The sequence below is a fragment of the Gavia stellata genome, chromosome 24 (assembly GCF_030936135.1).
Source record: "Gavia stellata isolate bGavSte3 chromosome 24, bGavSte3.hap2, whole genome shotgun sequence".
NCBI classification, from domain to species: domain Eukaryota; kingdom Metazoa; phylum Chordata; class Aves; order Gaviiformes; family Gaviidae; genus Gavia; species Gavia stellata.
In genome coordinates this window covers 6508928-6523738 of record NC_082617.1, presented here as the reverse complement: position 1 = coordinate 6523738, position 14811 = coordinate 6508928, and the positions used below count along the sequence as shown (strand labels likewise).

The 14811-nt window shown below is 62.0% G+C and overlaps 1 protein-coding gene across 3 annotated transcripts in view; it reads right to left on the bottom strand.

The window, feature by feature from the left end:
• Positions 1-14811, bottom strand: part of SH2D3C (SH2 domain containing 3C) — a 24952-nt gene extending 10141 nt beyond the window's left edge. The window contains exons 1-3 of one of the 3 annotated variants that reach the window (XM_059828649.1): positions 14737-14811; positions 11975-12626; positions 7318-7357 (exon numbers count right to left, since the gene is read on the bottom strand). In XM_059828649.1, the coding sequence (XP_059684632.1) occupies positions 7318-7357; positions 11975-12626; positions 14737-14776 (732 nt within the window). In that variant the 5' untranslated portion in view covers positions 14777-14811. Of the gene's footprint in view, positions 1-3018; positions 3100-7317; positions 7358-11974; positions 12627-14736 lie in introns of those variants that run through there. The other 2 variants (XM_059828651.1, XM_059828652.1) reach the window with 2 other exon arrangements.

The window sequence follows — 14811 nt, the reverse complement described above, 5'->3', positions numbered from 1 at the left end:
CCCAAGCAGCAGCCAAGCTGGCTTGGCTGGAGAAAGGAGAGCTCCTCCATCACGTTCAGCACCCTGATGGGCTGTTTCACAGTCCCGGGGCTGGGGAATCCTCCGGTGCCACTGTGCAATGGGGGCAGTCCCCATGAGGAGGCAGTTCCCCATGAGGAGGCAGTTCCCCATGAGGAGGCAGTTCCCCATGAGGAGGCAGTTCCCAGGGCTCTCCATCCCTGCCCACTTCCCTGACTCTCCCTGCTGCTTTCTTGGGGGGAGGAAGTGCCTCCAGTCCCAGCTGAGGGACAAGGACTGGAACTGGCAGTGGAAGGGCAAGAGCTGGGGGGATGGAGGGTGCTGACAGCTGTGGTACATGTAAAACAGTGGCTGTCACTCTGCCTGGTGTAAGGACATCTTCAAAAGCTGCCATTTGGCTTTCTCTCCTTGAAGAGGTAATCTTATGAAACAGGAGTGATTTGCAGTCTGCTTTCCTCCTCCCAGATCTGGGGGAGTCGCAGCTGAGGATGAAGTCAGCTTGGAGAGCAAGGTGTACTCACACCCCACCCCGCTCCTCTGCTGATAACATCTGACTAACCTCGGGGCATGAGCACATCTGCTCTCCCTCCTGCTCTCTTGCTGCCCACCCTGTGCTGGGACCCTCGCTAGGGAAATCCCAGCCCCTTCCAGAGTTTTCCACCCCTGCTCTGGCTGCTGGAGCAGCTGCAGGGCCTGGGAAGCAGCACTGAAAGGAAACGGAGTGACAAGTCATTGGGAGCAGGTGTATGGGGCAAGCCCCAGAAAGGGTCTTCTCCGCTTCCTCCGTACCTGGCAATCGGCTACTTCAGTGAAGTATTTCAGAACAAACATCCTTGCTGAGAGACAGCCAGCATCATGGCAAACCTGAGGACCGGTCTGCATGCCTCACCAGTCCAGCTGCCAGGTACCACCTGAGAATGGTTAGTCCATCCCGCGTGACCACAATGAGAAAAATCCCACCACAAACAACCCTCAAGTTGTTATGGGCTTGCTCTTAGTCTGCATTTCCTGCTGTAAGCCAGTCAGCCCTACTGATCTTGATATCCATACGGAAAAGAAATAATTTGTTCCTCTGTCCTGTCTCACAATGATTCTGGGCATCTAAATGGCCTCCGAAAAGGCACCAGCCCATCTGTCCACTCCACGGGTGACTGAAGGCATCTCTTGGGTACGCCACATCTCCATTAGTCCCCACTGAAGGCAGACCTTGACTCACGATCTTTGTCCTGACATTCCTGGCTACCCACAGGGTCTCCTCTCCCCTTGCCTGTGCTCCTTTGTGGCAGCTCTGGAGCAATTATGTCTGGCTGGCAGGGGTGGGGTGCAGCTGGGGTTGATGGCCAGGAACATCTGGGTGCTCTAAGGTGGGACAAGTGCCCCAGGTTGTGCAGTGGGGTGGTGGGGTGCACCGCTACAGCTGCCCTGGGGGAGCGGGTCTCCAGTGCAGTGATGGGGTGTGTGTATACACACATTTCCATCCATCTATATATTACTTATCTCACTCCAAGACGGCGGCAGCGGCTGCTGCTGCATCCCTTTTCAGAGCTGCTATTGGCCAGAAATGATGTCAGTGCTTCCCAGGCTGGGTGCACTGCCATTGGCGGTGAGCAGGGATGCGGCTGTCAGCTGGAAGCGCTCCAGTCATTCATGGGGACTTCAGTGTGTGTTTGCTGGGCACACTTGGACACAAATAGATGGTGAAAGATCTGGTGGAGCCAGGTGAGCACTTAGGGCTTCACTTTTAACTCCTTCTGGGGTCACGATGGAGCACCCTCCATCCCCTCTTGCATCCCTGTGCAAGAGCCAGATGCCCACCTGTCTCTCCCTTGTTCTGGCAGCAGCTTGCTGAAAGGACCCCATCACCCCCTGCGATGTGCAGCCCAAGGGCTCGCTGCACTAGGGTATGTCCCCCTGTGTTGCTCAATGGCCTTTGGACAACAGGAGAAGCTCTTCTGCTTTTCCCTCTTTACCCCCACTAGCAATCAAAATCCCTGGCTTTGCACTGAGATCAGCCGCAATCATGACAAGACTTGAAATGCTGCTTCTGGGCTCCGTCTTACCCAGCATAATCTCTAAAGCTCGGCACCTACCTCACTCAGCAGGAGTACTGAATAAGAGTGCCAGCTCTCTTGGCTGCCGTCTCTCTTCTAACTTGCAGTATGCTACAGCTCTTGCTTCAGACCAAAGCCTGCTTGGCTGTTGTAATCCTAAACACCTTTGCTCTCTAGCTCAGTAAATGAGGGAACCAATTCCTAGCGCCGTGCCCCTCCTGTGCAAATGCCAGAGTCCAAAAGTAGGACGCCTAGACTTGAGCCCAGACATTGGCGGTGCTGGAAGTGCCACAGGACAGGTGACAGATGGATCCCAGCTTTCTCCCACCAGTCAGACCCGTGCAGTGCAGCACATACATGGAGACCCAGGCCAAGGAGCCGTGTGTTCATCTGGGCTCAGTCTCTCCTCTGTGCTCAGTGATGCTCCCAGCACATGCCATCTCTTGGGGGATGCTGAATGCTCCCCTTCATGAGGTCTGCTGCAGGTGAGGGCTCCCTTCAGAGACTTGTGCTGCCTGTCAAAAGTGCTGGGCTGGGGGGATCCGGCAGCTTTGGCTCTGTGGCCCCGGCTGTGGAGAGGGCTGAGCCGTACCCCACGACCCGGTGCTTGGCTCATCTCACACTCGCCGCCTCCTCGACGAAGGCCGACAGGCAAGCTGCCCGCACCCAGCCCTGCCAGCTCGGTTCTGGGGGCAGCGGGGCTCCCCGGGGAGGCCGCCCCCTCGCACCCGCTCTCCAGCGCTGCAGCCCGGCGGCCGGAGCTGCCCCACGGCGGGTGCGGAGCCGGGGGTCGGCCCGTGCCCCCGGCGCTCCCCCTCCCTCCCTCCCTACCCCCGCCGCCTTCCCCACGCCTGCGGGCGCACGGAGCCGCTGCCCGGCGGCACCCGCGGGGTCTCCGCGCCGAGCGGAGTCCGCGCCGGCCCCGGGTCCTCCTGCCGCCCCCGCTCACCTGGACCTGCATGAAGGAGCCGCGGTAGAAGCAGCAGGCGGCCGCCGACAGGGCGCTCCACAGGCTGCACCGCTCCGTCATGGCGCGGCGCGCCCGGCCGGGGCTACCCCGGCCCGGCCCGGGCTGCACCGCCGCTGCCGCCGCCGCCGCCGGGCTTCAATTTCAGCCGCTTCCCCGATTACCTCATCCCTTGTCGGCAGCGGGGGGCGGTGCCGGCGCGGCAGCTCCGCCCCGCTCCGCCCCGGCCCGCCCCGCGGGGCCGCCCACACCCGCCCGCCCCGCCACCGCGGACCCCGGGGGAACCGGCACCGCCGGCACTCCCGCGTCGCGAAGGGAACCGGCAGCCCTGAGGTGAACCGGCTCCTCTGAGGGGACCCGCCACCCCCGAGGGGATCAGGCACCCCTGAGGGGACCTGGCACCCCTGCAGGGATCTGGCACCGCGGCTGCCTGTGCGCTGAGGGGAACTGGCTCCTCTGAGGGGACCCAGCTCCTCAGAGGGGAACTGGCACCCCCGAGGGGATCAGGCACCCCTGAGAGGACCTGGCACCCCGGCTGCCTGCACCCTGAGGGGACCTGGCACCCCTGCAGGGACCTGGCACCCCGGCTGCCTGTGCGCTGAGGGGATCTGGCTCCTCTGAGGGGACCCAGCTCCTCAGAGGGGAACTGGCACCCCTGAGGGGATCAGGCAACCCTGAGGGGGACCAGCAGCCCGGCTGCCTGTGCCCTGAGAGAAACTGGCTCCTCTGAGGGGATCAGGCACCCCTGAGGGACCCAGCACCCCTTACCTCCCCATCCCAAAGCCACCTGCTCTCCCCAGTGACACAGACGGGTCAGGGACAGCCTCATCTCCTGTCGCCCACCCCGTCTCCCTTCACCCCCACCCCGGTGAAGCCTTTCGGGGGGGAGACACCGGTGCCTGCCTCATGTGGCGGGGAGCCGGCTGCCTGCTTCCCGCGTAGGCTGTTTCCGAGTTGCGTTTAATTAAGGCTCTGCTTCAGTTTAATTAAGGCCACGGTTTCACATACGGGATGTGCAAGGCAGTACTGATGACTCAAAGCATTGCTCCAGCCCTGACTCTCGAAAAAAACTCCAAAATCTCTGCCTGAACCCACCGCCTGCGCCCTGCCCTGCACCCAGCAGTGAGCTCTGCACCTTGCCTGCACCCAGTCGGTCTCCCTCCAGGTCTGTCCTGCACCGGCACGGCCTGGATTTGGCCACGCTTTTGTAACAGGGGGCTTTACGCTCCTGTCCGCAAAGCATGTCCTGGCCCAAAGATTCCCATGCCTCCCAGTGCGCGCCTGCCCAAGGGGATGCTGTGAGCCCGGAGAGGTATTCCTGCTGCCACCAACCACAGAACCCTGCAGCCTCCCAGCTAATTAATTCAAACGAGCCCCTCACATCCCCAGGCAGGGAGAAAGCAGCCAGGGCTGATGAGATACAGGTCCCCCGAGTGAGTGGCTCCTCCGCGCAGAACAAAGAGAGCTCGGAGGCGCTCGCCGGGCTCGCACTCTGCCCCTGGTTTTGCAGGGGAGAGAAGAGATGGGAGAGCAGCGCAGGTTTGTAGCAGGACAGGGCTGGGGCGCGGAAGGATGTGGGGCAGCACGCAGCCTGCGGGCAGGGAACACGGGCGGCAGGTCCTCACGGATCCCATGGGTGCCTGCAGCCCTGTGGGCAGGGAACATGGGCGGCAGGTGCTCATGGATCCCATGGGTGCCTGCAGCCCTGCCGGGATAGGCAGGGAGCACGGGCTCTCCTCCTCTCCTCTTGCATGGGGCTGAGGGACAGACCAGATGGCAGCGTGTAGGGAGACGCTTCTCCGAAAGGATCCAACAGTGAATCATCCTCCTGCCAAGGCTTCTCCCCCGCGATGGGCTCTGTGGTTTCCCTCCGAGGCTCTTGCCAAGGGAGTGAGTGGGAGCCTCATGGGGTGCTGCAAGGCGATGCCCCATGGCTGTGCCCGTGCTGCCCCTCCGCAGGGGGAAGCTGAAAACCTCTGACTGAGGTCTCGCGGGAACGCATGACAGCTTTACTGGCTGCTGCTCTCCCAAAAGGTAACGCCGTTCTGCAGCTCCTTCACCTGTGCGAGGGCCAAAGCTAGGCTGGCTGGGATGTTAGCAAATGGAGCCGAGCGTGCAGATCCCCCAGGCAGCTTAGAAACACCAACCCTTAGGCTATTATTAAAGCACGTTAATTACCAAGTGCTTATTGATCCTGGCTTTCCGACCCTCCCTAGCTCCTGGTTGCATCTCTAATCACAGCAGGTTTGGTGATGGGAGAGCTGGCCCGGGTCGGTTTGTGGCTGAAGCTCAAGGGCTGATGTTTGGCAGTTCCTTGGTGCACGTCTGGACACAGACCTGCCCGTGAGCCTCTGCTCACAAGAGCTTTGCCACGCGTCCTCTCCCTCCTCCTGACTCCCTCCTTCACTGGCTCTTTTCTTCCTGTCTTTCCTCCGCTCGCTCCTGCAGCAGTGTTTCCCCTCTGCTTGTTTCCCTCCCAGCCACAAAGCGAGGACCTACTCCAGCGGTGGTTCCCAGCCCCGTCCCCCCTTGCTCCCAAGGGATCCCAGGCACAGCAGCCAGCAGCCACTTTCCCACCCTGAATCCCGCAGGCCCTGGGGCTGAATGCTGCTGGGTGCTGAGCACCCTGCAGCTGCACGGGCTCCCTGCCAGGCACACCGCCTGCAATCAGCCCGAGTGTCCCCATCATCCCGGTCACTCACACTCCAGATAATTACTTATTTGACTAAAATAGCTGCTGTCACTGCAGCCATCAGTTGCTTCCGTGACCGAAAGGAAGTGGCGTATAAATCACAGACCACGGGCCACGTCTGGACACCAAGGGGACAAGTGAGAAATAAAGGCCAGATAGCTCAGGTCTGGGATCTGCCTGGAGAGTAGGGAATTCTCCTGGCTCACCAGAAAGAACTCGATCCCAAAGGCAAAGCCATACCCATTGCTCCACACCTGAGTTGTTCCAGTCTATTAACTCACGAGCCATAAAACGTGCCCGTCTCTGGGTGCACTCACTGACAGCACAAGGGAAAACACCCCAAACCATCCAGCTCCGCCTCTCACCACACCCTTGCACTCGCAGGACTTGCCTGCGTGAGCAGGAGCTTTCCTGTGCATCCCGAGGCGCCCCACGCCAGGGGTCTACCCTGTGAAGCCCAGTTGGAGCCTCGACACTCCCACTGGAGCCTCACTGCTCCGGCACGTGTCCCACTTCCAGCCCTGTGAGCTCCCGTTCTGCCAGTCCCACACAGCTAAAGGAAGAGGAGAGGAGGGACATCCCACCCGGGGGATCGCTCTGCTACAGGCCAAAAAGCCGCCTCTGATCCTGCTGCCCAGAGGCTGCCGGTTGCCAGACCTGGCACACGGGGTCCTCATTAGCCCCAAGGCTGGACCCGGAGCGGGGTGACTCCCATTAGGAGGAGCAGATGAGCTCAGGTTCCATCCAGCTCTCTCCTGAGCCTGCCAGTTCAGGGGGTTCCCACATTTCCATGTCTGGCTACAGCTGCCATTGAGAGCCCCAAGTCCAAACGATGAAGGTTCAGGGCTCTGTACTAATTACACCACCCAAGCCGGGCACCTCAAGTCACTTCTCAACAACCACGTCTGCCCAGCAGCATTACATCCCCATCGGGCAACCGGGCTCCGAAGGCTTCAGCCCTTCTCAAACAAACTCCCCAAAGGCCATTGCATGGCAGTCACCGCCCGGGCAGGTTTTTGGTGCTCCATCACCAAACCACACAGCATCCCTGCCACTGTTCCTCTGCTCCTGCCCGGCTCCCATCGTGCCAGCAGCCTCCTGCAAAAGGGCCCGCTCTCCTCCAGAGCCAGGCGCCTTGCTAATGAATTTCTGGCCAGACATGAAGAGTCCTCAGGAATGTTAATAGTTTGCTGGAGGATAAGCAAGAGATTTGGAGAGATTTACACCGACTTTCATGTGACAGCCACGAAAGTGGCTCAAACCCTTCCGTTTCTTTACATGGGGGTGGAGGGAGGAGGCTGCATCTGCGGTGTTCGCAAGTGATGGGGAGCATGAAACGCAGGCAGGTCCTGTGGGAGCCGCATCAGGGGAACCACGCGGGGTTTGTGTCTCCTCTGCCTCCCCCGGCCTCACCGTTTCTGGCAGGGAATTTCTTCCAGGGCTAAAGAGAGCCTGGAGGAAGTCGTGGGGCAGGGGGTGCAGAGCTGAGCACCCCACTGGTGTAGGACCCAGCCAGCCCCTGGGCCACTGTCCCCCCTCCACCACTGGCACCCGGCTGGGGCAGGCTGCGATCACGCTCAGCATCTTACCTTCACGTATTCGCTGCCAGACTCCAGGCCATCGTGGTGGCTAGAAGGAAGGGGAAAAATAAAAATACATGAGTAAAGGGCAGTAAGTCGTGACAGTCGGGTCAAAGGTGGTGGTGGCACAGCTGCAGGGAGCGGGGGTCTGCGCCCCTTGCCTTGCCATGGGCCCAAGAGCATGGTCACGGTTTTGGAAGAGGTTCCCAGGGCCCCAGCACTGTTGCTGCCTGCTCCGTGCCCACAATCGGCACAGGGCTTAGCCTCCCTAATGCGATCAGAGAAGAATGAGGCCTTTTTAGAGGATCTCTCCCCAAATCGGCTTGGGACTGTGTGAGCTGAGCCGGGGCCCAGCGGCCGGGCTGGGGTCCCCATGGGTCATCGTGCCGGGGGTGCATGCCGAGGTGGGGGGCCCTGTGCCCTGCTCCCCGGCAGAGCTGCATTCCCAGTAGGCAGCTGTTGAACATGCCGCCCAGACAAGCATTTCTGACTTTCTCCATGGCCTCGTGCAATCCTGCAGGAATCAAACTCCCACTAAAGCCGGGGGTGAACCACGATGTCCTGGCTGAGTCTGCAAGATTTGCCCTCCCCAGCACACAGGCAATAGAAACTCCCATTCTCCTTGGTGACATGTTCACTCTTAGCCCTACTGACAAGCAACACAGCAACCCTGAGAAGCGCTGATCCGGCAGCTTCTTTGCCATCATTTCATGGGGGACACAGATGGCCCCTGCTCTTTCCTGAGCATGTAGCAATGCTGCTACTGCTTTTTGTGCTCTTGTAGGTCAAGGTATGTGTCAGTACGGATGAGTCCAAGGGGAACAACAGAGTGTTCAAAGGGAGAGAGGCTGTAACAGCCTGAGCTGGGATGTGCTACCCTGTGGTCTTGCCTTTCAGAATAAAATACAAAAATCCAGACTTCTTTAACCAGAACCCAGTACCTGTCGCCTTCCCAAGCACCAAGCTTCATCAGGGACATCCCACTGCTTGCTGAGGTCGCCTGCCCGAGCACGGGGAGGCAGCGAGGGCCCTGGGATGGCAGGACGCCGGCACAAGGGCAGGCAGCTGCAACTAAGAAATAACCAAATCTGAGGGCATCACAGACCTGGGATGTCCCTTCCCTGCCAGGAGCCGCCTCTCTCCACCTAGTGCCTACAGCCACAGCTGGACTCCTGCCTCGTACTGGGAGCTGCTGGGGGTCTTGCACACAAACCCCTCCTGGGAGCCGCACCCGTGGCATCCCTGGGGAGCCAAAATCCTCCTCTGTGGGCTCCCTCCAGGTTGGGGATGGTGCCTGGTGGCTCAGAAATCTGTCACCCAAAGGGAAGCGTGGATGGCAGAGCTGACCGCTGCCAGACGTTGCCCCACTGGACATCCCCCGTGGCATTACAGCGGGTCCTGCTGGGGTCAGCATGAGCCCCTTGGGGTGTCTAGCCCTGCAGCGGGCAAACCCCACTCCTCCAAGCCCACACTGCTGAAACCGCATCTCCGGCTGTCCAGCTTTGGAAGGGGAAAAGGGGCTGGAAATCAAGCCCACACTTCTTTGGGGTGAAAAAAATAGAGGAGCGTTTGGGAGCGGGGACGGACACAGTCTCCCCCGGGCAGCTGCAGGCTGCCTGCCCGCCCTGGCGCTGCCTCTGCAGCCTGTTTGCCTTTCACACGGGCCTGGTGCTGCGAGAGCCGTGAGAAAAACCGGCAGGAGGACGGGGGGCCTCCGGGCAGGAAATCGGGAGCATGGGAGCAGCTGGGAGACGCTGTGAGGGCCCGGGCAGGGGAGGCCTCAGTGCCGGGTAAGGGCAGCAGCTGGGGCTGGGGGGGCTGGGCACCGCAGCCCCCCTGGTTCTGCACATTCCTGGAGGAAACAGCATTTTTGGGGGCAGCCGAGTGCCTGGGAGAAATTCCAGGGCTGCCTTTGGAGTGCGGCCGTGGCTGAGCCGCTGGGACCTGGCGCTACCACGGTGGCACCAGGGAGTGGGGTTTCGGTCGGATGGCTGCTCCTTTTGGGCTCTGGAAGGCATCGCAGTGACTTGCAAATGTGCCAAGCTCTGGGCTGGCTGCTGGGAACGGTCCAGGGTGATTGTGTGGGTCCGGTGCTGGTTTGGAGCCTGGGCTTTGCTCGTCTTCGGACACTGGTGCCGGCTGTGCCCCAGGGGAAGTAAGTTTGGGCATCTCATGCCTCAGTTTCCCCCTCTGCAGAGCTGCCTCCTTCGAGGTTTTGGCTGGCAGTGCTGCCAGAGGGGTCTGCTGGCAGCTGCAGGCAGCTCCCTGCCTGCGCCCTGCGGGAAGTGGCATTTCCCGTGCCTTGCACACGGCTGCACGCGGAGGGAAGTCGAGTCACGTCCGCCCTATGACCTGCCTGTGGGTCATCTCCCGTTAGTCACCGTGTCCCTGCCGGAGTCACGGCCACCGCCTCCGAGCAGCTCCATGGCCCCTGGGTGCTGTTCCTGTCCCACGGCAGTGCAATTCTCCCCTTCAGGACCTGATCCTGCAGGGAGCATCCCTGGGAAATCCCTCCCTTGTGTGGGTATCCTCAGTCCGTTCTGCCTTGGGGTCTGTCCTCACCAGGGATGCTCCAGTGGGGGCAAGTGAAAACGTGCTCGTGTTTCCCCACCCCGTGCCGCTTTTGGTCCCTGTGCATGGGCGTACCCCGGGTTGGCCAGCTGTCCCTGGCCCCTGCCATGGCCTACCGGGAACAGACTGTCCCTGTCCGCAGGGATGTGCGTGTGCAGGAGGAAGCGCTGGGGCGCGGCACTATCCCGGTCCTGCTTCCGCCCGCCCCACGGCAGGGCCTGGCCATGGGAATGGCTCCGGCAGACGGCTGCTCCCCGAGCTGGGGGCTGTGGCAGGGGCTCCAAGTAGAGTGCAGAGGGGTAGAAATGCCCCTGATGCCAAGTCCTGCTCTGGTCACTCTGGTGCCTCAGTTTCCCTGGCAAACAGCGTGGCTACACCCATCATCAAGGCAGCCCCAGATAATGCAAAAGAGCATTTGACCCTCGATTTTTGGGGACCGAAGTCCCCACTCCCTAGAGCCAAGACATCTGGGTGACCCACACACATTCCTGCTGCTTCGCTCCCAGCCACGCTGGCCTGGGACCTGAGTCGTTTCTGGGGGACAGAGGGTCTGGGCGAGCCCCGCACACCCTCCGCGGGGGACCCTCTGCCGCTGCTGGGGCTCTGAGCTCACCAGAGGACGCAGCAGTGCCGCCGGCACCCCGAGCTCCCAAGCCTCTGGCCCCCCAAGCTGGCCGCAGCCCCTGAGCCGCTCTGCCCTGGCGCCGGGTCTGACTGCGGTTTCAGCAGCCGCAGCCGATGCGCTCACTCTTCCATGAGCAAATGCCGCCATGGACCGGGGGCCTCAGTGGCCGAGTGGTGGCTCCGGCAGCATCTGTGTCGAGGTGCTGTGCCCGCCCCAAGCAAAGCCCCTTACCAACCTCTCCCTCCCCTTCCCCTCTGCCGTGCCGGGGTGCGAGGGGTGGCTGGGGGGCCAGGACCCCTTACCTGCCCTGTCCCAGGGGGGGAAACCTCCTGCCCACCGCTGTCATCGGCCCTGCGCGATTCGGTGAGCGCCTCTGCTCCAGGACAGGGAGAAGTTCTCCCAGGCGCTCTCCCGCCTTGCACTGAGCGTTGGGACTTTGGGGCATACAAGGCGGTGGCGGACCCTCCTCCTTCCCGTCCCAGCCCTCCTCCGGCCCTCCCTTCGCGGCCGGCAGGAATGTGTGGCCGGCACAGCCCGGCTCCCACCGCCGGCACAAATTCCTCCTCCTCACCCTGCTCCAGGACCTCCCGAATGCTCGGTGCCGGGGCGAGAAGCACCCGGCCCTGGGGCGGTGTGGGGGGAACAGGGGTGTCAGGGGCCACCCAAGTGTGGAGAGAGGAGAGTCAGGCCAGGGAAGGGGTGGTACGATGGGACCTTGTTTTGGGGAGAAATTTGAAGTCGGCGCCTCTGCCTGTGTCCCCAGTCCCGTGTACGCTGCTAGGCTGGGGACACATTTGGCCCCTCGTGCCCAGACGCCCAGGTGATGGGCAGGGGGTTAAAAATCCCTCTTGTTGATTCTGAGGTCAAAACCCTTCAAAAAATCCAACCCTCATCTGAGAGGGCTGAGCCCGCAAATTCCCTCGGTTTTGTGCTTGGAGCCGGGGTTTTGTGCTGAGAGTTGGGGGATTTGTGCCCGGGGTGGGGGGCTTACTGGCAGGTGATGGAAATGGGGTGGCTGGTTTCGGGGATTGCCCCTGTGCCTTGAGAGAGGCAGTGCTGCTCAGGGAGGGGGAGAAGGATGGAAGGGGTGAAAGAGGAGAATGAGAAGTGGAGGGGGCTGGGACAGTGCAGGTCTGAGCTCTCCACAGCACGTCCCGCTGCTAGAACTGAGCTGTCGGCAGGACAAAGGGACGCCAGGGCTGAGCAGGGCTGCGAGATGTTTCCACCCCATCCGGAAACGGGAGGGAGCAGAAATCCCACAGGAAACCTCGCTCCCATGGAGCCACTGACCTGGCCACGGTACAGAGCGCTCTGGCCGTGCTGTCCCGCTGGCCAGGTGCATCCCGCTGGCACTGTGGGCAAGGGGAGGGCACCACAGGGACCCTGCTGTGTCCCGGCCCCCTCCCCTTGCCCTGGGGGAGCAGAAAGGGGGTCCCATTGGAAGGCAGAGCAAACGCAACGGGGCCGTACCTGTCCAGGAGGCTCTCACGGGGATGCTCTTGCCCCTTTTCTGGCAGATCACCATCGGTGGTCTCCACTACCACTGCTGTGTCGGGGCTCAGGATTTGGCTGGGGTTTGGGGCCAGGCTGGAGCTCGGTGCCTCTGTCCCAGGGCAAGAGACATTCCCTGCACGCTCCTGGTCCATCCTGCCCATCGCTGCCCCTGGGGTGTCCTCGGGCTGAGCCTCTTCCTCCTCCTGCTCCGCTTGCCCAGCGGCTGAGGGTGAGTCCGTGCCCAGGTCAGGGGTGTCGGACATCTCGGGAGACTCGGGGCTGGGGAGCGGGGCTGTCCAGGGGGTTTTGTCACTGGGGGTCCCTTTCTCCTGGCATCTCTGGCTATTCTTGGCTTTGCCCAGGCTCTTCCCTGCCTTGCCCAGGTTCAGCCTGGGCATGGTGCCCATGTGGCTGTACATGTCTGATGACCGGGCGTAGGGGCTGGGACTCTTGGGCATGGTGTTGAGATCATCCTGGGTGCCGTCGAAGGGCGCCTCCAGGAAGCCGTGGGGAGGAGGGAGACCCGGCCCCAGGCTCTCAGGACAGCTGGGGGCCACAGACAAGCGCCGGAGGGTGAAGGAGCGGGGAATGCTGCTCAGGCTCCCAAAGCCTTTGAACTTGAAAAACTCTGTCAAGGAGAGAGGAGAGATGAGTGTGGGGTTACTGCCAGCACAGCGTGGTGGTGGTGGTGGTGGGTCCCGGGGCTCCTGGTCCCGGCTTGGGGTGGGCACAGGACACTGCGCTGCAGTGCAGCCTGCTGTCAGCCCCATTACAAGCTGCATCTCCAGTCCCAGCCCGGCATGACGTCCCTGTGGTCTGGGGTGTATCTAATGCTGCTCGGGGCATCTCTGCTGTGACCCCAGGAGGTCTGTCCTGGTCTCTTGGGGAGCAAACGTCCCCTGTGCCCTGGCAAATCCAGCGGCTGCGTTTCCCCACTGCAGTTGCAGGGGTGGAGGAAGAAACACCCGGCCCTGGTGAGCAGGCAATGCCAGAAATGATTTCAAATCTCTTCTGCCCTCTGCCTCCCTGCTTTGCGCAGGGGACTCAGGGCAGGGCTTGGCAGCTGTGCCCATCCCCGTAGCCTCAGGGCAGCCCCACCGGCATACCTCTCCTGCCCTCTCTAGGATAAAAGCATGGGACACACCACATCTCCCCAGGGGATGGGGGTCCCGGCCACGTGTGACGTGCCCACGTGTGCATGTCCGTCACCAGTGTGGTTGAGCAGGAACCGATCATCAGCGCGGGGCCCAGCGGCGCTCGCATGGCAGCACCGGCTGCAGGCAGGTGATAACCTCCCCACTTCCTTGGCTGAGCGCTCAGCCCCTCGCAACCTCCCTGCAGCTCCCAGCTGCCACCTGCAAGCTCTGAGCACGAAGCATTCACCAGAGAAGTATTTATAGCCCCAGCGGGCGGCTTTGCATTTCACACCTCGGCCCCAGCTCGGCTCTGCATGCTGCTGCGGTGCAACCCCAGGCCGGTGCCGGTGCCTGCATGAGGACGGTGGCATGCGGGGCAAAGCAGGCTGTGGCTGCAGCTCTGCAGGGCTGCATTTCCTCACCGGAGCCCTGGGGCTCTGGGTGCCTCCAGGGGTTTTGCAATGTTTATGCTGCTGTGGGGCTCTGCAAAGCCTCTTCCCCTCCAGGCACAGCGAATTTGCTGTGGCAGGAAGCGTCATGCTGCGGCGCTGTGCAAGGAACCCAGCGTCCAGGGGCCACTCGGCTGTTGGACCCCCACCTCCTGCCTCCATCCATGGGCTCTGCAGTGCATCCCTGCAGCCATATGGGGCAAAGAGGCCGTGCAAGGGGCTGCAGGAGCCCAAAAGCCCTTCTGCATGGCAGAAACCTAGTGGTCTGGATGCAGTTAAAGGGAAAACTTCTTCAGGTTAAACATCCCCTCGGGGTCTGAGCATCCTCTGCTGCTGGCTGGGTGGGAAAGGCAGCGCCAGGGACTTTCACCATCTCCCTGCTCTCCACCGCAAAGGAAAATCCCAACTGGGATGGGGCCGTGGGTTTTGCCAGTGGAGGGGTCCCGGGGGAGCGAAGGGACCGGCCCCCCTCCGGCATTGTGGCAGGAATGCAGAGAGCAGCAGCAAAGGCCAGATCCCGCGCAGCCCAGCGCTGGGAAGCAGGGTGAAGGCCGCTGCAGCCACCTCCCGGGGCTCTGGGGGAAACCCGAGGTCTGTGAGAAAGAGCAGAGCTCGCTCCCAGCAGGCACCAAGCGCTTCCTCCAAGGGCAGCCAGCGGGAATCTGCTCCCAGGCTTCCACCGCAGCTCCTCTGTGTCACCCTCGTCCCTGTGCTGTGGGGGGACCGGCCACCCCCAGTCCACGGCACTGGCTTGCACCCCTAGCCGTGCACCCTGAAGGATGTGATTCGTAGAGTGAAGATCCCCAGACCCCCTTGTGCATCCTCCTGGGTGCATCCCGGCACCCAGTGCAGGGCTGGGCTGCAGCAAACTGGTCCCAGTCCCAGCACCCAGCTCGTGAGCCAACAGCACCCGGGCTCACCCCCAGCCATGGGGATGGAAATCCCCAAAGCCCCTCAGCCCAACGAGCTTCCTAACACCACCAGAGCCCGTCTCGCCTCTGAACATCCCTGGGCAGTGGTGACCCGGGGAGCGTGTGAGCACACACTCATACTCATGGTCACACTCACACTCGCTCTTATGCATCTCCCCTCCTTGCCGGGCTGTCCAGGTGAGCACCCCATCACCCACCCGCACCGTACCACAGACACTTACTGAACTTCTTGAAGCCCCCTCGTTTCTGGCCCTCGGCCATGGCCGTGCTGCTTGGAGGCCGCGGGGACCGAGAGG